At 46.1% G+C, this 20,078-nt stretch overlaps 4 protein-coding genes across 4 annotated transcripts; all 4 read right to left on the bottom strand.

Moving 5' to 3' along the window:
• Positions 1 to 1,318: 1,318 nt before the first annotated feature.
• On the bottom strand, positions 1,319 to 8,131 carry PADG_02884 (uncharacterized protein; the record flags this gene model as incomplete). The annotated part of the gene is made up of 6 exons (XM_010759875.1): positions 1,319 to 1,955; positions 2,033 to 2,349; positions 2,415 to 3,181; positions 3,244 to 3,910; positions 3,972 to 6,308; positions 6,380 to 8,131. 6 exons carry the CDS (start codon positions 8,129 to 8,131, stop codon positions 1,319 to 1,321), a joined length of 6,477 nt encoding a protein of 2,158 aa, XP_010758177.1.
• Positions 8,132 to 10,647: 2,516 nt separating this feature from the next.
• On the bottom strand, positions 10,648 to 11,079 carry PADG_02885 (uncharacterized protein; the record flags this gene model as incomplete). Its single annotated transcript, XM_010759876.1, has 1 exon — positions 10,648 to 11,079. One exon carries the CDS (start codon positions 11,077 to 11,079, stop codon positions 10,648 to 10,650), a length of 432 nt encoding a protein of 143 aa, XP_010758178.1.
• Positions 11,080 to 11,774: 695 nt separating this feature from the next.
• Positions 11,775 to 12,041, bottom strand: PADG_11506 (uncharacterized protein; the record flags this gene model as incomplete). The annotated part of the gene is made up of 1 exon (XM_010760666.1): positions 11,775 to 12,041. The coding sequence occupies one exon, from the start codon at positions 12,039 to 12,041 to the stop codon at positions 11,775 to 11,777; it is 267 nt and encodes an 88-aa protein (XP_010758968.1).
• A 6,524-nt stretch (positions 12,042 to 18,565) lies between these two features.
• PADG_11507 (uncharacterized protein) lies at positions 18,566 to 20,046 on the bottom strand (the record flags this gene model as incomplete). The annotated part of the gene is made up of 4 exons (XM_010760667.1): positions 18,566 to 18,986; positions 19,079 to 19,152; positions 19,449 to 19,805; positions 19,942 to 20,046. 4 exons carry the CDS (start codon positions 20,044 to 20,046, stop codon positions 18,566 to 18,568), a joined length of 957 nt encoding a protein of 318 aa, XP_010758969.1.
• Between the last annotated feature and the right edge of the window lie 32 nt (positions 20,047 to 20,078).

Raw genomic sequence — 20,078 nt, forward strand, 5'->3', positions numbered from 1 at the left:
AGAAAAAAAAAAGAAATACGAGGCATTGGGTTCCTTTCGGATGCAAAGCCGGAGGAACCTGAAGAGGGGGACGGGATAAACCTGATACACGCTGAACCAACAACAACAACAACAACCAGCTGCTGGCTTCGAGACATCGTCACAGATTATTGGTAACCTTCCCTGGGACATGGTTTTTAATGACCAGTTTTGGTACAATATGTCCATGGATGGGATGCGCGTCTCGATAATAGTCACGCCGGACCAGCTCGGTCATGGAAACAGTGTCATCCATGATTAATCATCATGACTCTGTAATTTGACGTGTATGTCCAATTAATTCTCTTCAAGAGCTTCCTAAAGTAACTAGTTACAACATGGATTAAACCAAAACTATACAACTGAACCAACCTTCTCATATCATAAGCGCATAAGCATTATGAAAGTACACCGAATTAACAATTAGACGCTTCGGCTCAAGCATGTGTCCTAGAATCTAAAAAAAGAAAAGAAAAGAAAAGAAAATAAGAAAAGAAAATAAGAAAGAAAAAAAAAAAAAGAATCCGCCACTCCCCTCTAGTCTTTTATTGATCGAAATGAAATGCGAAGAATGGGAAACTTAAGGGAAGTCGAAATCGAAATGCGGGAAGCAAGAAAGGTCTCAAGACAATAAGAGACAAAGAAAGCGAAAAAGTGGGGAAATAATAAAAATATACAGGCATGAAAATGTTGTTATACACCCCAAAGTCAAAACCAAAAATAAATGAAAAAAGGTAATACCGAAGCAAAAAATCAACAAAACATCAAAAAAGGCCCAAAGAAAAATGACCAACCTTCCTCATAACAGACAACACAGCTGATGTTTTTGTTCAAGACATGTCCACCCACCCTTTTGTGTTTCAGACTCTAGAAAAACGTACCGAGAAACATAAAGGGGGATTAAAGAGGGAATTAAGAAAAGGCCAGCCTGACTGATATGTGCTCATATTCAATACATTGACGACTGCCACCTGTCCACCACCTCTCAACCTGTCATGTATATCGTGATCTGCATAAGTTCTTTAGTAAAGCCCTGCTGCATACATGTATATGGTATCTTTTTACGTCTGCTATTTATAAGCTCCAAAAAAAATTGCGAAAAAGGGAAAATGCACGGAGATGGGAAAGGGTATATAAAGCATATACCCAGTATATGCATGAGAAAATGGGGGAAGGAAGAGGGAGAAGAGGATAGTGAAGTACAGGGTAAGGAAAAAGTTGACGTCCATCGGAAGAATGATTGATAGACTATGATATATGGAAGGTGTCATTTCCAGTATGATTATTCTCTCCCTTGCGGTCAACGCAGCGTGAAACTTCGTCGGATACTTTCGCCCCAGGCAGAATTGTCCAGCGACTCCACCACCTCCTGCAAACTGACGGAGCTTTCATGCCGTCGATGGTTCGCTATATCCTCCGGACTAGGCGGGTCGGAACTATAGAACCCTCTAACGATACGGCTTTGACGCGGAGACAGTGACGGGCTTCTATTTCCCCACTCGCCAGCACGTGTTGGCGACCTGGAGCTTCTTGACCCTTGCGATATGTTTGTGTCAAGGGGTGGGAGGTTTCGTAGTTGTCCGCCGCCGGGTGGGGTGCCGGGTGGACGACCCAGGGCATCGGGTGATAACATGGGAGAGGGGAAAGAAGAAGAATCTGAGTGCTGGGAGGGGCTATGTTGTCGTTGCTGTAGTTGCTGTTGTGATAGCTGTTGCTGCTGGCACGGGTGCTGTTCTTCATGCTCTGCATCGTCAACGTAGATTTCTGGAACAGCGAATTGAGGCACAGAAGCTAGGCGGGAAGCATCATGAGGTTCAAATCGGCGGCGGAACTTTCGAGACCAGTATAGCGTGTCGAAAAAGCCAATGACAACGCTTCGCCGGACAGCCTCCTCGACTCGCTGCAGACGAGCTCGACGACGAAGGAATTCTTCGAGTCTGAAAGGGAAATAATATATTAGAACAGTCCAGAAAAAGAATGTTGCTAAGAGAAGTGATAGGATGTCTTGACTTACCTTAAACTCTTGCTATCAGTGATCACATTATAATGAGCAAGAATCATGAGACAAGAAGTGAAGGATATGCCTTTCTCGGGGTCTGCTGAGACAAGCACTTCTTCATAGAAGGCATTCATTCGAGCCCGTTTCCTGCGGATTTGCTGCACAGGGATGCGATTAATCCTCCTTTGCAGCTTGTCCAAATCGATTCCATCCACAGCTCGGACATATGGTGCCAGGTTTGATTCTCTGCGATGAACTTTGCAGTCTTCCAAGATACGACCAACCGTAAAGTCACCGTCGTAGATACGCATTTCAAATATTCCAGACAGTTCCTGATGTCATATTAGAATATCATTCATAAAATATAGTGAAATTGTTGCTGTATGTGTTGACTTACCCCTAATAGCCTCGGAAACACCTCTTTGGAAATATATCCAGTTCCATCAGGGTCATAAGTAGCCCAGGCTTGCTTGAAGCGACGGATCTCCTCTCTACTGATGGCATACAACCCACTGCTTCGTTGATAAACATACGAAAAACTTTCGAAAATGAGTGAAACGAAGAGAGACACGAAGATGTACATGCTGACGATGTTCCAGGAGATAAAGAGTGTGCGGGCCCAGCCAGCACTGCCGCAGTCACTCTGAAAGATGTGGTTCTCAGCTGTGCAGTAAGGTGGCACCATCGTGGCGAAATCTTCCATGATCTCATTCCAACCCTCTCCGCAACTGGTGCGGAAAAGAAGAATGAGGGCCCTTGGGACGTCCCTGAAATTAATATTGCCGGTTTCCCCGCCCCCAAACTTTGTAAGGCCGAATATCTGCGTGAGAGCAATAGCGTAAACCAGGAAGAGGACAAACCAAGTAGCTAGAAGATTACCGATGGCTGGCAGGCTAGCAGCTGCGGTTTTGAATAGTTGATCGAGTTGATTATTCCGAGGGATTAGTAGAAGCACGATAGAGACAAGAAAGAGTTTATGGAGTCGGGCAAAGACGATATTGTTATATCGGATAACGGAAAGCACTGTGGTGAAAAATGTTCCGGATACTGAAATGATCGAGTACAAGTCCCATGAACTCCTACGGAATCGTTGCCATGTCAAGCCGATAACACGAATGAGGATGTTGGCGATATAGAATAACGTCAAAATCAAGAAAAGAACATCTACGTTGGATGTGAACTGGCGCATTCTGCATAGTGTTGGAGTTAGAAGAAGGAATTCTTACCTCGAGTCCTGTCCCACCAACTAGATTCAGGGTAAAATTCAAGTACTAGAAGCAGTAAATGAAATAGGAGAAGTCCATTGATGAACCTTGACCAGCGCCCATGCTTTTTAATTGCAATTCTGTAGCACCATGCTTTGAGCTTCTTGCTATCCTTGTCAACGGACCGTTTGGAAGGAGATATCTGTCGCAGATGCTTGCGAAGTTCGAGCCAAGACCGTTGCTCTACAGTCAAAAATGCCACCCCCGTTTGTTCGGTGTAGTTTCGCATGAAGACGGAAACAAACAGCGTTAACACGAAGACCGCTCCAAGCAAATTGAACACGACGAAGAAAAGGCCGTTTTCTTGAGATGCGAGTGGAACGGGTTGCTGATTTACTCCATTTATCGACATTGCGTTCCACAAAACGCCTGTCCAGCCTTCCTGGGACACAATCTGAAAAAGAATGAAGAGCGATTCGCCAAAGTTATCAAAGCTGTAGTACGGATTCGAGACCACACGGGGAGCCAATACATCCCATGCGTATGGGGTGCTCATATATTCGCCGACACAGTTGTCAAGTGAGGTGTACCCGAAGTCATTATCGTTGCATGATCTCAACATCCCGTTGAAAAGATTTAAGCCATAAATAGCGAAGGGGACAAGGAAACTCATGGAGACAAATGCAGCCTAGATACCGCTTAATCAGCTTTGAACAAAAAGACGAGAAAGGTGAAGAAACAGTACTTACAGATATAACTTTCCATCCACCTAAGATTATTACAGCGTGGAAAGTTTCTCTTGCACTGTCACTGACATTAAGCAATCTCAAAGCTCTCAGAGCTTTGAATGCGCCCACAACACGCGATGCACCTGTAGCGTTAAATATTGCCGATACAACATTAACCCAAAGAGTAATTAGCACAATCCCATCAATGAAACCCCATGAGCCACGGAAATATGCGTTTGGCGTCCAAAAGAAGCCATCTGCAATGACTTTGATCACTGCTTCGATAGTGAAAAGAATTGCGAAAGCTATATCCGTCCAGACGAACCAGTTACTAATACCAGGTTTGTGGGTCTCGAGGAAAGTACGCTGATAGAGAGGGGTTGCAATACAGGCAATCAAAACCATGGTAACAATGGCAGCATAGATGAATGCTGAAAAGGTGTACCATACCGGTTTGTATGGATCAACTCCCTCGATACGACTGCTCCCTCGACCTGGTCCAACGATACGTTGGCAGAATCGTCGTAAAGGATGTGTGGGTTTAAAGATATACAATGAGACATTGTAGCTAGGGTATTTTTGAAGGTACTGCCGCTGAGCCCGCTTCCGCTGTTCAGAAGCAGATAAAACCTCCTTAGCCATCGCAGTCGGGTCCGAATCGTCATAGACCTTTGAAAATTTCAATTTTGAATAAAATGGATTAGGTTCTCGGTCCATAATTCGGTTTGTGATCGAACTGAACATGTTCGTAAAGGCGTTACCATGTTGAGTATGGTCGGATGGGCTCTCCACATGTGGGGTATCTGTGGGTGGTGATCGTGGTTGCTCATCCAGAAACTCATTGACAACAGCATCCTTGAGAAGCATTTCGAGCGCTGCAGGTCCATGATCGAGCGGGTCCCGATACCGTTGAGAACTGCGACCGAGTCTAAAAATGGTTGACAGCGAAAGATTTCCTTGAGATGAGCCACTCAATTGCTTCTGTTGTAAAAACGCCTTCACCTGTTGAATTCGCTTCTCATCCTCTGACACGTCGAAACTCTCCTGGATAACAGCAATGAACATGTTCAGGACGACAAAATTAGCTAGAACGAACCACATAATGAGGAATATAGCCGTGATCCAAGCCGTATCCCACGGATAAGTGGACTGAACTGCAGAATATAAAATCGCTGTCCAGTTTTCACTGGAGAGTATTTGATACATTCCCAGAAAGGAGTTATAGATGTCGAAAAACGTAATCTCTGCATCGCTGTCACTAGGCATCTGGCCCCGGAACAACTGGACAGCGAATATTGACGCCAAAAACGTAATAAGAAACACGAAAACGATTAGATTGAGAAAGCCAACTGCGTTTTTGAAAACAATTTTAGTCAAATCGCTTGTCACGGAGAATGCGAGAACGATGCGGTATATACGTAACACCTGAAAAATTGAGAGCGCTGCATACACCCGAGGGGAGTCTCGTATGGGCGATATTAAAATAATGGAAGTAATGATTGCAAGGCTCAGGTCGACCCAGTTATGACCGTTTTTAAAGAAGTTTCTCCAGTCGGACGCAAATCGAAGGCAGATTTCGATAGCCAGGATAATTGTGACCACGACTTCAGTAGAATCGATAATTTTTGCCCGACTAGGGCCCATGGTGGAGCTTCTAAGGCATTGCACCACGAGTCCAAAACCAACCACAGCAATCCATACCCAGTAAGTTCTGGCGTAAAGAAGTTTCAAACCGCGAAGTTTTCGAGGAGCTGCATCCTCGATTTCCCTTTCATCAATCTTCTCGCTGGTGAAAGCGCTTCGCTTGCTTTCTTCTCGAATCACCTGGAACGAGGACGTGATTACGGCAACTAGCAAGTTGACAAGCCACAAACTTAGGACTATGAATCCAAAGACAAAAAATAAAGCGGCGGCAAGGTAGTCAGTATCAGTGGTGTAGTAAAGTATGTCAGTAAAGGTGTTTGAGCTCATGACCACGAAAACGAGTTGAAGGGAATGTGCTACATTGTCGAAGCTGATGGTTCCCCCATACGGGTTACTACCCTGTACACATAGAGAACCCTCAGGACACAGGTAGCCCTTCGCGGGACCAGAGCCAGGAGTTCCATCTGGCGTAACCCAGGGCTTTTCTGCGCCAGTCCCAAGTTCGTGGTATCCTCCACAGAATTGAATTTTATCAGGGGCGTCGTTCAGTGTGAAATTGTTCTGCCCATCAGGATCGATCCAGACGCAAGTCCGGCGCAAACTGGACTTAAAACTTTGGACGCCTACAATTGCAAACAAGAGCCAGAAAAAACTAATTAGAAAAGCTACATGGACTAGCAAAGGTGCAGCTTTCTTCAAACTTCGGAAAATCACCTAAATTCGAAAGTTAGCTTACATTCCGGACCACAATAGAGACACCTGGAGGAGATGAAGGGAAAACCGACCGAGGTACCACTGGTGAGTCCCAAAAGTCTCAAAATTCGAAGGCAGCTGAGCATCCGAAAAACATAAAGATGATGCTGCGACTCAAAAGATAGGTTCGACAGGACGAAAGATATCCAGTATGATACAACTGCAAGAAAGTCAATCCGAGTAAAAGAATGGCGGAGGAAAGCGCGGCGAGCAAGTCGAAATCGTTGCAGAGAGCCAGCGTCACCCGACGGGTCTGAAGCATTTTGCATCCCCGTGAACGACCTTAGAACTGATACTTGAGGATCGCTTGGGCCCGGGGGCTTTCTTGTGGAAAGCTGCCGCTGGGGCATCAAAAGATCCTTTCCTTTTGCAATTAAGGCTTTTCTTAAACCAAGCGATCGATCTAGAGTACTATACTCGCCGGGATTGAGAATAAGTCCGGATACTATTATCCTCGCCCCAATTTCGAGTGTATAGATGATGAAGAGAGCAAGAAACGCATAGTCGAAAGCTGGGGTGCCCCAATGACTTCCTCGTTTACCTTTGTATATCGAAGATTCAATGGCTAGGAGTACCGTCTGGACAATGATGAGAACGAGTATTATCGGTTCCGTTGCAGGGTGGATTAAAATCTCCAACAAGGCTCGCCGCAGTTTACTTTGCGGACTAAATATACCAAGCGAGTTGCCCCGCAGTGGGTTTTCCTCAGTCTGATGGGCATCCAGATCTCGAATTTTGGAAAAAAGCGACGGCCTTTTTTCCGGCGGATATCCATCTTCCAAACCAGGGGTTGACATATCATGAGCATATTCTGTCATTGCGGGGAGCGAGGGCGGTGCCTCGAGGCGGGCTTGCTTGATCGACGATTTGCGCCGAAGGGTTTGTTCAACAATCTCCGGTTCATTGCTTATGTTGACCACACGTTGCGACATCTTTCGCACCATCGAGCCAGCTCTTGATAATGCTGAATTTGGAGTAGCGGGCGATATTTGCCGTGACCGGCTGCGGTATGGCCGTAAACTGCGAGACCCGCTCCGCGACCTAGTATTCCCTTCTTCCAAGTGTGGTAAATCATCCCCTAGATGCGACCCAGCCACCGTCGCACCCTCCACAAATTGCACGCTGCCACTCCGTCTGTTGTGTCGTTGGCCATGCGAAATAGAGGCACCATCCATGGGTTGCAGATATCTCCGGTCCGTGAGAGGGGTCGTGTCATTCTCCGGTGTATCGGTTGGGGGCATGTAGGTTTCTTCATCATTTGAAGTCTGCTGGTTCGCATAGGGGAAGCGAGTCAGATCATCTGAATCCCTCACATGAGCTTGGAAAGGGCGTTCCTGGCCGGGATTACGACTAGAGAACTGCGAAGGATCGAAGCTCAATCCAACAGACCCTATAGCTTCTTGAAAATTACGACGGGTCTCAGGGTCGACTGGCCCATCTTCCTCCGCGTGAGATTCCGGAGAATTGGGTCGCGGAGTCAAGCTGATATTCTGGAAATTTTCTATCCTACTCCGCTCGTGCGGGCTTGGGGAATCTTCCGCTATCCGCTCATATCTCCTCCCAATGCCAGTGCGACCAATAAATGAAGGTCTTCGCACTGGATATCCCTCGCGTCCCCCAGCACCGCTACTGCTGCTTGGTTTACTGCATTGTCGCCCTGTTACATCTGGGTTTGCGGTATCCGGAGGTCTCGAGAGGTCTTGGAGCGGGATGAACTGGTTAATCGGAGGGGGCCCGGTGTCGTAGTTCCCCGTGTCATAGTGGTTGCTGTTTGGCGACGCCATCTCGGAAGGCGTTGGCTATCGAAGAGCACACATCTCAGTATAGAAAGGATGTATGTAACAACATGGAGTCCACCCAAACCGTTCCGGCTCGGAACTAAAATATTGCCAACTGTATGTCTCCACCGAGTTCTGCACACGAATGGGCAGCGTCACAACTTCTTCTGGGAACAGATAATAAATAATGCCCGGCCGTTGGCGTCTAATGTTGAGGTGGGGTTTGAAGATGTCGTTTGGCGATTAATTAACGTGGTATTAGAGATGAGGTTCTTGAGTGACCTGCCTTCCGGCGAACAGGAGGTCGTTTTGACTCCAGAATAACAATACGATGGGATTCTGATAAGGAGAATCATTAACGTTGTTCTGCTAATCTTCTGGATTCGATGTCTATGAGCAGGAGAATGATCATGAGCATCGGGGGTGGTAGCAGGATACTCTGGAGCACTGTAATTTAGCAACGGTTTTTTATACGGAGCTGAGCGATTTGTTGCGAACAGGTAATAGATACGGTACTGACTGGTACGGTAAGCAATTACAGCACGTGTACAGGCAGTATTGATCGTTTGGCTCGGCATAGAATCCTTCTCATTACGGTAAGCTGGTAAGTTATAGATGAGGCTGACGTGTCTCGCTCCTTATTCCTTTAAAACTCGACAAACCCCCCAGCTTCGACTCTGTTTCTGAAAAGTGTCAGGCCTCAGCATCGAACAGTTCACAGTCAAGTCCACAGGTTGCGAAAGATTGACACACTTGTTATTATCTGTAATTCACTGCCGTTGAGACTCAACAAAGTCTCTTAATTTGCTTGATATTGAATCTTTACAGTTCCATGGTTCTCACTTCCTCGTCTAAACCTATACCTGCTCGACGACATTATCCATTGAGCGTACAGGGATTAGCCGTTGCCCCGAGCGACCCCCCACTACACGTGATCAAGCATAAATAGACCAGGTAAGCTATAATACGAGAGATTAATATAGCTCAGCACGCACATGTTTTTGGTACTTTGACCCAAAAGAATAGTTAACTAGTTAGTTACTGCATTAAATGCTAAATAAGCTCAATTTCAAAGAATAAAAAAAGATAAACTGTTATTTTTATAAAGATTGTTTTATTTTCAATATATTAAAAGAAATTTTATTACAATCTATATTTAAAAAGAGAATCATTTTCTATTTTAATGTAAATAAAAATAATTATAAAGATTATTAAAAGTTTTTAAAATTTTTATAATTGAAAATAAAAATTTACTTAATTAAAATAAAAAAAATTATAAAAAATTATAATTATAATTATAAATTATTTATTATTATTTTTATAAGTATTTTTATAATATTTATTTTATTATAAATATTAAATATAAATAATAAAATTATAATAATTATAATTAATTTATTTATATTTTATTAATAAATAATAATAATAATAATAATAATAATATTTATAAAAAAAGTTTATATTTTAAAATATTATAATTTTTTAAATCTATATAATCAATAGTTAAAATATTAAATATTAAATATTTTAATTAAAAAATATATAAATATTATAAAAATTTAATAATATTATATAACTTTTAAAAATAATAATTATATTATATTTTAATAAAAGTATTATTATTTTATAATAATAAATAATTAATAATTATAATAAATTATAAATATAAAATTAAATATATATATTAACTTTATAAAAAATATTAAAGAATAATTAATTTTAATATTTATAATATATAATTTTTAATTTATAACTAGTTTAAATAATATAATATTAAAGTTATTAATTAAATATTATCTGATAAAAATAAAATAATATAAAATAATTTTAAATACATTTTATAAAATTTAAATCTACAGTTTTTACTTTTTCATGTTAAGTACTTTCTAGTGACTGTTATAGTTATTATGAAGACACTCAATGTGAATGAGCTAAGTGTCAAAAGAAGATGTGAAAAGCACTATAACTAGTATTATGAGAGAGTAGAAGTGTAGATGCTATTAGTGCTATGAAAAAGAAAAATAGTGATGGATAAAATATAGATATAGAATTGAATGGTAACTAATTATTAAATCTCTAGAAAGAATTTTGAGAGATTCAGAGTGTTTATATACATGAATGAGTGACACAGGTTTACTCTCAATCTTCCATGAAAATGAGAAAATAGTGATGCAGTAATCTGATTCCTCCATGAAGTGCTAGTTCTAAAGTTCTGACCCTAGCGCTGATTTCTCATGAAGTGCTTTAGTAAGCAGTATGAGGACAAGGAGTTAGTATAAGAAGTCTTGGCATCATAGTTATTTAAATACTGAGAAAATATTTTTAAAAATAATTATATAAATTATCACCTTAATTAATTAAATATTTATATTTAATTTATTAAATCAGATATTCTCAGCAACATAAAATGTTACTTATTTAATTTTTATTTTAATTTATTATCTTTTTTGATAATAATACGCAGTTGTTGATTAAAGTTTTCTATAAAGAAAATAAGCTATTACTAATTAATTAAAGTAAATTTATCCGGCCGTTGCTCCGCTTGCCCCCTCCCAATCCGGACTGGCGTCGCCCGTTCGGGTTTGGCCTCCTTCCTCGCCGCGCCAGTTGGCGATCAAAGCTATCAACAACCTATATAAACCTCGTCCGGCTCCCTCTTTCTTCCACCTTCTCCTTCTTCCTTTTTCCCTTCTCACTTCCCCACCCCCAAAACCAGAACCTTCCCCTGGGGTCCCGATGGCGCCACCTCTCGCCGTTTTCTCCTTTCCACACGGCTTATTGGTTCGCCAGCAACCGCCGACGGCGCTGGTGTCGCCATTGCGTCGTTCCCGGCCTGAGCCTGGAACTGCAGGCCCTTCCGTGATGCGCTGTACCGTTTCTGATCCTTTTTCGACTGGTGGCCTCACAGGGTGAGCTCCTGGTCTGGCTGTGCGCTCTGGGACCGGGTTTTTCATCTGCTTCGACGTTTGTCCACATTCTCGCGAGAATCATGGGGGAAGGGAGAGAGATATCTCTCTAGACCTCTGAGACTCGAGGATAGCTCTGGCAGAAAGGAAAGAGATATGCTGTAAAGTATGTATGTGTGAAAGGGGCCGGAACATTGTCTATAAGATAAGGCTGCACCCTTCTTTAAATAAGCCGTTAAGAAGCATTGAAAAGGAACAGAAATCACGGGCTGTCAGGATGTGGAAGCTCACTCCTTGATTTCTTCTACCTCTTTGCATTGTGTTCCCAGGTCATCAATGAGGCGCGCGCTGGTGCCAAAACTGCGCATGCATGTAATTAATAGCATGCATGTTAACAAGGCAAAAGAGCTCAGGCTGGCCTATATGACAACATCTGCTCATATGCAGCGCAGGAGCAAAGAGCAAATTTCTTTGTTGTGTGAAAACCAGTGAGTGGTATCATTGAATTTTGGCCATATTTCATCTTAATCCCGAGCTTGTTGCTCCCTGGCATTGCAGCACGTGATCTCTATCTTCCAAGCTTTAAGCAGATTAGAGCCGCCATATAGCGGTAGAACAGTCGACCTTGGCAGCATACACAACGATACATAATGACCTGGATGGGAACGTTCAGATCACGTACTCTTCAAATGTGAATTTGAAGTGCGTGCCCCTGAAAGTCTTGCACACCATCTAGAACCTCTTTAAGTCGGATGAGTGCAACCACAGAGGAGCGTTGGGATCGAGAAGTGGCTATTTTGGATGTTGTCTTCGGAGATTGATCGGGACGTGAAAAGAAAGGAATTGATGCGCCCGGAGAGCGGAAGCTGGTCATCTCCAAGGCAGATACATTGGGTGCCTGGACACTGGGTCGGAATGATGTCGGCGTCTATGATCTCGTCGAATGTAAGGTCAATTCCAGAATAATCATCTCCACCGCCATCACCATCACCACCACTGTCCACCACCATCTCTGTAAGCGCGCTGACGTTAAGGATCTCCTTATCTTACTCCCTAGCTCGTTTATTAATATTCTAAGAAATCCACGGGTGGCAGCATTCCACATACTGTAATTCCCCCATGTAAAATATGGCGCCAAAAGCGGCTACGTGCATAATTTCGACGCCGAATAGTGTACACCACGTGATAATTCGTCTTGCCTAAAAGGGTTTGCTTTCGATGAATGATCAAGAACTACCTGGGGGAGAGCTAAATATTATTATTATTATTATTACTTATTTAACGCCTGGAGGCACGTGATCAGCTGACTAAGAATAGTCTGCCGTCGCGGCCACAGCACCTCCCTAAGGGTATCAGGCGTGCCAGCGCAGCAGCTAGTCTGCTGCCTGACATGTCTAGTCGGCCGAAGCCCTCTTGAGAGTCTATGTACAGAGTAGCCCCCGTCCTGGAGGTTCTGAATGGCGTAGTAGCCGAAGATTACGGGACTGAGGAAGCCAAGGGCTTCTAGGGTGGTGTGTAGGGGTGATGAGAAATGTATATAAGGAGCATAGGAAAGAGAGAGGGGGAGGGAGAAGTCGGATGTTGAACAGGTTCTAGTAGCGGCGTTGGATGTCGATGAAGAAGCGGGTATTAGTGCACCAGGTAGAGAAGGTCGTAGCTCCTCTTACTGTGCTGAGAAGCCAGTCAATTGCTTCCTTTGGTCCTCGGCATGCTTCAGGGGTTTTAATTCATTCAATGTTCCGGCCTTTCCAGCAAAAGAAGAAGTGCTCGGGGGTCTTATCTCGGCCGCAAGAGCAGGTGAGGAGTGCGTCGTCATGTGCCCATCTGTGATGATAGGCTGCAAAGTCACCGTGGCCTGTTCTAGCTGCCAGCAGGTGGCCTAGGTTCCTTCGGGGGAGAGTGAGCTCAGGGGAGGGTCCTTTTGGCATTGGGATATTGAGGTCCTTGTATTGTGATGTGCTATTGGAGCTCCAGTATTGTTGCAGTGAGGCATTGAAGCGTTCTTTAGCATAGGATTTGGCCCGCGCCAGGGTCAGAGTGCGGCGAGTGCATTCCATTGTGCAGGCTGACTTGGCCGCAGCATCTGCGGCATCATTGCCTGGAATCCCAGCGTGGCCGGGGCACCATCGAACATAGACCCGTCTCGGGCCGGCTGGACCTGGGCCCTGTTTTGTCCAGGACCTGCGGAGTTCGTTGAACTTAGCAAAGGCGAGAAAAGATGTTCGTGTGGGCGTGTCTGTGTGGAGTCTTATTGCAGCCTCTTCATTGTCTAGAGCCACTATAATGTGCCGTGCGAACATAGAGAAGGGGTTCCGTAGTGCTGCCTCGAGACCGGCAACTGCTGCAAGCACTTCGGCATCAAAGACCTCGGCGGTGCGGCCCAGAGGCAGCTTACCAAGCTCCAGAGATTGATTTGTTCCTCGGTATAGACAGTAGCCTCCGCCTGAAACTCCTTGGCTGTCTTTGGAGCCATCAGTATATGTGATGAGATCGAGGGGGGATACAGCTTTCTGAAGCCAGTTTTGGAAAGCTGCTGGTCCTGCAGCTTGTCCCACAGCCCCAATTTCTAGTGCCTTTTGCTCTCTATTTGGTATGCCAGGATTGTCCCAAGGAGGCAAGGACCCTGAGCCGGGTGTGATGGCCGTCGTTTTAATGTTTCGTCTAATCCATTTAAAACGTGAGGTGTACCATCTTCGGCGTAGGGGATGTGACGGGTCGGCTGCAGCTACGCGAACGGCTAGTCGGTCATGTATTCTTTCTAGCCAGGCTTTGGCTGGGCCCCAGCTTGATTCGCGTAGGAGAACAGGGGTAGGCGTTGTGGCAAAGACAGGTAGAATGGCTCGAGCAGCGTTGTTGAAGGCTACCTGAATCTTGCCAATGGCTGCCTGAGAGGTTCGCTTCGAGAACCAGGTCTCAGCTCCATAAAACAGAGTGCTGAAGGCACAGCTTTGAGTTGCTTGTCTGAGCAAATGTGTTTGATTTCCGAATGAGGCTCCATTTAGTGATTTAACGTGTCCTGTAACAATTCTGGCTCGAGTGCACGCAAGGCGAATATGTTCTCTGAAGAGTAACTTTCTGTCAAAGAAAACCCCTAGCCATCTGGTGTAGTTATTGGGGGAAATTGTCTGTTCATTAAAGGAGATGGAGGGCTCCGAGTACTTGATCTTTTTATGAAAGTATTGAAGCTCCGTCTTGGCTGGGTCAAATGAGATTCCATTGTCGATACCCCATTCCAGGGTGTGGTTGAGAGAATTCTGAAGCTGACTTCCTACCCGCTCAAGGGAGCTTCCAGTCTCCAGGATTGCAATGTCGTCTGCGTACCCAAACCGGCCTTTGGTAAGCTGGAGGAGGGGTTCTACGTAGAGCAGAAAGAGAATTGGTGAGACGGGGGATCCCTGTGGAAGGCCACAGAGAATCTGAAACACCTTCGATTGAACGCCGTCTAGTCGAATCAAAGCTAGTCGTTGATCGAGGAAAGACGCTACCCACTTTATCAGAACTGCCGGCCAGCCCTGTTCCTGTAGACGTCTTAGAAGCCGGCCTCGAAGGACTCCGTCGAAGGCCCCTTTGACATCTAGGGTGATCATGCCGGCCAGAAGGTGTTTGTCCCATGCCCCTTGTACGTCACAGGCTAGTGCAGTGGTGAGGTCTACTGCAGACCTCTGTTGAACAGCACTACACTGATCTTCTGCTAGAATGTGATGATGGAGAGCGAGATGGGACATTCGTCTAGCTATCAGACGCTCCAGCCCTTTGCCGAGGCAGGATAGCAGTGCGATTGGGCGGTAAGACTTTGGTAGAGAGTAATCTCTTTTCCCTGACTTTGGAATAATCACCACCTCAGCCTTCTTGAAGCTCTGGGGGTGGATTCCTTGATCTATACAGTGTTGAAAGAGTAGAACAATTCGATTGCCTATCACTGGCCATGCCTTTTGAAGAACCTTGGCTGTAATGCCATCCAGGCCAGGAGATGTGCTAAGTGTCTGGCAGGTGGCTCTGTAGACTTCCTGCTCTGTAAGGGGCATCCAGGGTATCTCTCTGCATGGGATTGTTGGTGTATGCTCTGGGATATCTTCCGCGTCAAGATGTCTGGCCAGAAGTGTCTCGCGCAGTAGAGAAGATTTGCCAGCACAAGATTGTTCTAGGTGTCCGTCGGGATGTCGTAAAGGAGGAGTGGGGTCTTGAGGTTGGTATTTATGCCATTTGACAATCTTGTAGACATCTGATAAGGAGGAAGCCTCCTCAATTCGCTGGCGATTCCATGCTCTCTTAGCTTTTCTAATTTCCGCCCGGAATGCCACTTGTTCTGATTGACAAGGGCCGTGTCTACGTGCTGCATGATATACTCTTCTGGCTATCTTGACTGCTGGGGTCCACCATGGGGCATGATGACTCTTGGGTCCTGGGGCGAGAGAGCAGGAGCCTTGTAGAGCCAGTTGGAGAGATTTCACGATGTCCGCCGCTTCCTCATTCACGTCCTCATAGACCGGTGAGGAGAAGGGAGTGAGTAGTTGCAAGAAGCGATCAGCATCGCAGGTCGCGAGGCTAAGCTTCTTCTCCTTAACCAATTGAGTCTGAGTCTGTGATAATTGAACTGTTGTGATAAGAGTTTCATGATCTGAGGTGCAGTGCAGTTCAGGAGCAATATGACAGATAGCTGAGTTGGCAGCACAGAAGACAAGGTCAAGTGTGCCTCCTTGTCTATGTGTAGGGGATTCAGCCGGGTTGAGAAGCTGGAGTTCCAGAGAGATTGCCCAGTTATACAGATTCTCTCCTGCTTGAGGATGCCTATCAGTTGTAGAGTCCCATGCTGTGTGTCTAATATTAAAGTCTCCTAATGCCATCCAGGGGATGGTCTCTGTGGTGTGTGTAAGAGAGAGGAGGTCTTGAAGGCCTTGACCTGCATCTGTGGCGCCAGATGGGGCGTTGTATATGTTGTAGATATTAGCCCTTTTGGAGTTAGAGATCTTAACTGAGACACAGACAACATCCCTTGAGATATCTGCTATAGGTTGAGTTGGCGCAAGGGCCCTTCCATTTCTGACATAGAGCAGTACTCTGGGCCTCTTGGTCCAGTTGGAGGAGAGCGGGGTGAAGCGTTTGTATGAGGGATGGCTTTTGGAGAGGCGGGTGGAGAGGTCCGTAGCTATCCAGGGTTCCTGAATGGCCACAATGTCGCAGGCTCTTTCGTCTGCTAGTGAGAGAGCGATGTCGTGGGAGCTTGACTGTCTTCCTACATTGGCTTGATATACAGTGAGTGTAGATTTGTGAGGAGGGCTGTGACTGCTCTTCATTAGTGGAGGTTCAGACTTGGTGTGATCTTGGTGCCTGTTTGAGAGCAGGTCATTGAGTCTGTCTGGTTGCTCTGGGAGCTAGTGACTGGTGTCAGCGGAGCTGAGAGAGGGGATGAGGTGGAGTCCCTAGAGTTTAGCTCTGGGTTGCTCTTCTCCGCTGAAGTTTGATGAGCTGAGATGAATGCTCTTCTGCCAGCTTCGCGTATTGAGTGTAGCTGACGGCGGGAGATGTGTTCTATACGTCCAGAGACTATTTTGGGCCTCGCTGGACAGTCAGTGCTGAGAGTGGGATGGGGGCCAAGGCAGTTGCAGCAGCGAGCTGGTGTTTGACATCCGCCTGAGTGTGCGGGACTGCTGCACTTCTCGCAACGTAGGGGTCACGCACAGTTTCTTTCTGTGTGGAAGCCGTGACATCTTGTGCAAATTGGGATCTTTGGCGATTTCTTGATTTTGTTAACCATCACCGGGCGACTGAAAAGGCGGAGTTTGTTTGGAAAGAGGTGCGCTCCAGAGGTTCGTACTCCAACCCAGGCGTACCCTTCATGCAGATTGGGGTCCATGGACTTCTTTGTCCAGTGACAACGGGTGATTGGAGCCTGGTGGGCGGCGCCTCGAATCTCAGAAAGAAGCATCTCTTCTGACACTGGAATCAGAGTGATATTCTGTCCTTCGAAGCTGTGTGTCGACTTCTTGATTGGACCGACTACAAAGGTGGTCCAGGATTCCTGTCGCTCAATAAGACAGTCACCTACAGCAGCTTTCAGCTTATCTGCATGTTCAAGAATGGAGGCTGCCTTCGCTGGGGAGGGGGCAGCCACGGTGATTCCCGATGGGCAGTGCCATACATCAGTGATCCAGGTCGGATCAGGGATCATGGCGCGTACTTGTTCACGAATAGCTTGGGGGTCTAGGTCACGAGCAGCGTGTGCTGCAGGTAGCCTAATCATGACTCGTTTGTCTTCCTGTCCTTGGTGCAGGGGGCGGTTGGCCCGCTGTACCTGCTTCTTGTGAGGTTGTCCCGTTGCTGGAACGGCCTGGGGGGGATTGTTTGAGGGGATTGCCTTAGCTGTCGCGGCGGTAGCATACGTCAACGTAGGCTTTGATTCGGCGGTGAGGCCTTTAATGGCTTTGGCTATGCCGTGTCCCATGGCTTGCCTTAGTACGGCAGTCTGGCGTGGTAGAGAGTTCTCATAAGTGCAGAGTATCGGGTCCAGTACCGCAGATAGCTTATTGCATAGCTCAAGCACTGCAGCTAGCTCTGCAGAGGAGGAGTTGTTGGCATGACTCAGCAGAGCATTGAGCTTATAATTCGCTGTGGAAGAGGAGTTCTTCGCGGTTAGCGGGACTGCTTGAGTGCAGTCGGTCACATTCTCGATGGATTCTCCTCCTGGTGAGAGGGCCGGGCGGGGATTGAAGTCGATATTGATTTGATGTAGTTGAGCTGTGGTGGCTGTTGTAGTGTCCGACGCGTCCTGGGACATGGTGTTTTGGGGCTGGGGGGGGTCGTCCGGGGGTTTTAGCGGAGCAGAGGAGATTGCGCGGGCTCTCTTCTTTTTAGAGCGAAGAGGAGCCTTGGTGATAGCAATGTTGCTGTTGTTTTGGCTCATCGCGGCGAAACTGAGTCAAGTTCTATATATTGGCTGGGGGAGAGCTAAATATAGGTGGCGCCCGTCCTTAATATATGGGTATGTGTCACCGGGATGCCAACTTGCAGATTGGGCCTCATCCGCAACTAAGAATGCAGCCCACGACCCAGAAATCATGGCAGAGCTCTGTTATGAATGTAGAGAATCTCAATTATACTATCCAGAACTAAGAGGAAGGTGGAGAACCGTCCATGAAAGAGATAATAAACGAACAATCAACCCGAAAACTTGTTAAAAAAATGGGCCACAAATGAGCAACCAGATGGGCCCGCAATGTACCAAGGGGGTATTACTGGAACTAGAAGTGTCCCATGCTATGCGACATTGTCCTCAAACACGCTCGTGATTTGTTGGAGCTCTTTGCTGAAACAAGTCTTCATCAGTCTCCTCTTCTCTCTTGCTGAGTTAGCAGACACATCTGACAGAGCACTCCGTATAGTCGCTCGTTCAATATCAACTAACATCGCACGTTGGCAGGTTGGGTTCCAAAGTATATTTCGCGGCTCCGCGTCGCCATGGAGAACTCCTTTTGAGTGAATGGCTTGGAGGGCACAGTGTACCATGGAGGACACACCTGTGGTATGGCTGAGTGTGCTAGCTTTTTGGATTGCTTCTCCCGCCCAGCTCAAACCAGCTCAAAAATAACATGTGGGTGTAGATTCCGCCATCATGGTAATAGGGATACTTCAATGCCAGTTGGATGACACCCAGACAAACTGGAATACATTCACCCTGGAGATCTCGGAGCTCATCATAGATCTGCTTTTCATGTTTGAGCTTATGCACATGCTTGTATTCCACACCCTTAGCGACCACAGTGTATCCATGCGATGAGAACCGGACTTTGAACAGTGCCCCACAACTTCCTGCCTTGTAGAGAGGACGGCAGTCAGTGTCCGGGCCACGATCCATGGCAAGCTGCTTCCGGATACCAGCACAGAAGCCATGTATCTGGATCCGGCCCTTCTGATGATCCTGGTAGTTGGGGCACAATGGATCAAGAGGGCTACCATCTCTGAGCGCAAGGAGACATTGCTGGGAGCAGTATGGGTGGGTCTTGATGGCTGGTGTTTCAATGACATTGGACGTCCGCTGGGTGCTACTGACTTCCCCACATCATGGCGTGCCTCGCGACTTTGCAGCTGATCCGGACCCTCCCCTTTGTGTTCGACCACGAATGCCTGATTGCGATGGGGTAAGAGGAGATGGGGGAGGAGATGGTGAGTGGGAGCTCACCAATTGGTGTTTGTCTTCAGAGGGCCGGCATCCATATCACAGCATCATCCTGAAGGGAGAAAGGTTATGGGGTCGTCTGCCATGGTACAGGGGGGACGCATGTTTTGGGCGAGCAGTGGGTGGAGTCTGCTCCAGTATTTCAGAATACTCCACTGGCCAAATGTCAAGCCTCACAGCAGCATCACGCCACTCCTGGGATACTGCTGGGGAGGTCAATGCTCTGATTTGTGACTGCCAGAACCTGTGCAGTGACTGTCAACTGTAGCTCATCCTCACCAATTGTCTTGACATCCAGTTCTGGTCTGCAAAGCGCACACTGAACTGAAGATGAATCATCTGGGATGTAAACAAAGATGAAGGCTTCTCCAGTGCATATGTAGCCATAACACACCCCTTTTTGGACCATGTAAGAGAAGAGCTGAGTTGTAACTGTGGCAACAAGCTGTCTACAGCAGAATTCAACATCATCAGAGTCCTGACCAATAACATCCTGGGCGGGATGGATCTCTTTGGCCAGTCCTGTGGCCATGTCAGCCTGCATGAGTTTGTGAGGTGCCTTATATTCAATTGTGATTGCAGGGATGTGTTCATCATCCTTCTGTCAGTAGATACAGAATTGATCTGCCTGCCCCTCTTGTAGCTAAATTAGGCTCCTTCTTTCTCTTCTGACTATTGCCTTTTCCTTTGGCTGATGATCTGGTTTCTGTTGCAGAGTTAATGGACATTTGCCTAACCCCTTCACTCAGTGGATTCTCCTGCAGATGCCCCAGATTTGTATGGCTTTCAAAGATGACAGAACCTTGCAGCCCAAGTGCCTTCCTGAGAACCTCATTTTCCATGATTCAGTTGACTATGATGTAAATCTGATTTC

The sequence above is a fragment of the Paracoccidioides brasiliensis genome (genome assembly GCF_000150735.1).
Source record: "Paracoccidioides brasiliensis Pb18 unplaced genomic scaffold supercont2.3, whole genome shotgun sequence".
In the NCBI taxonomy this organism is placed as follows: Eukaryota; Fungi; Ascomycota; class Eurotiomycetes; order Onygenales; family Ajellomycetaceae; genus Paracoccidioides; species Paracoccidioides brasiliensis.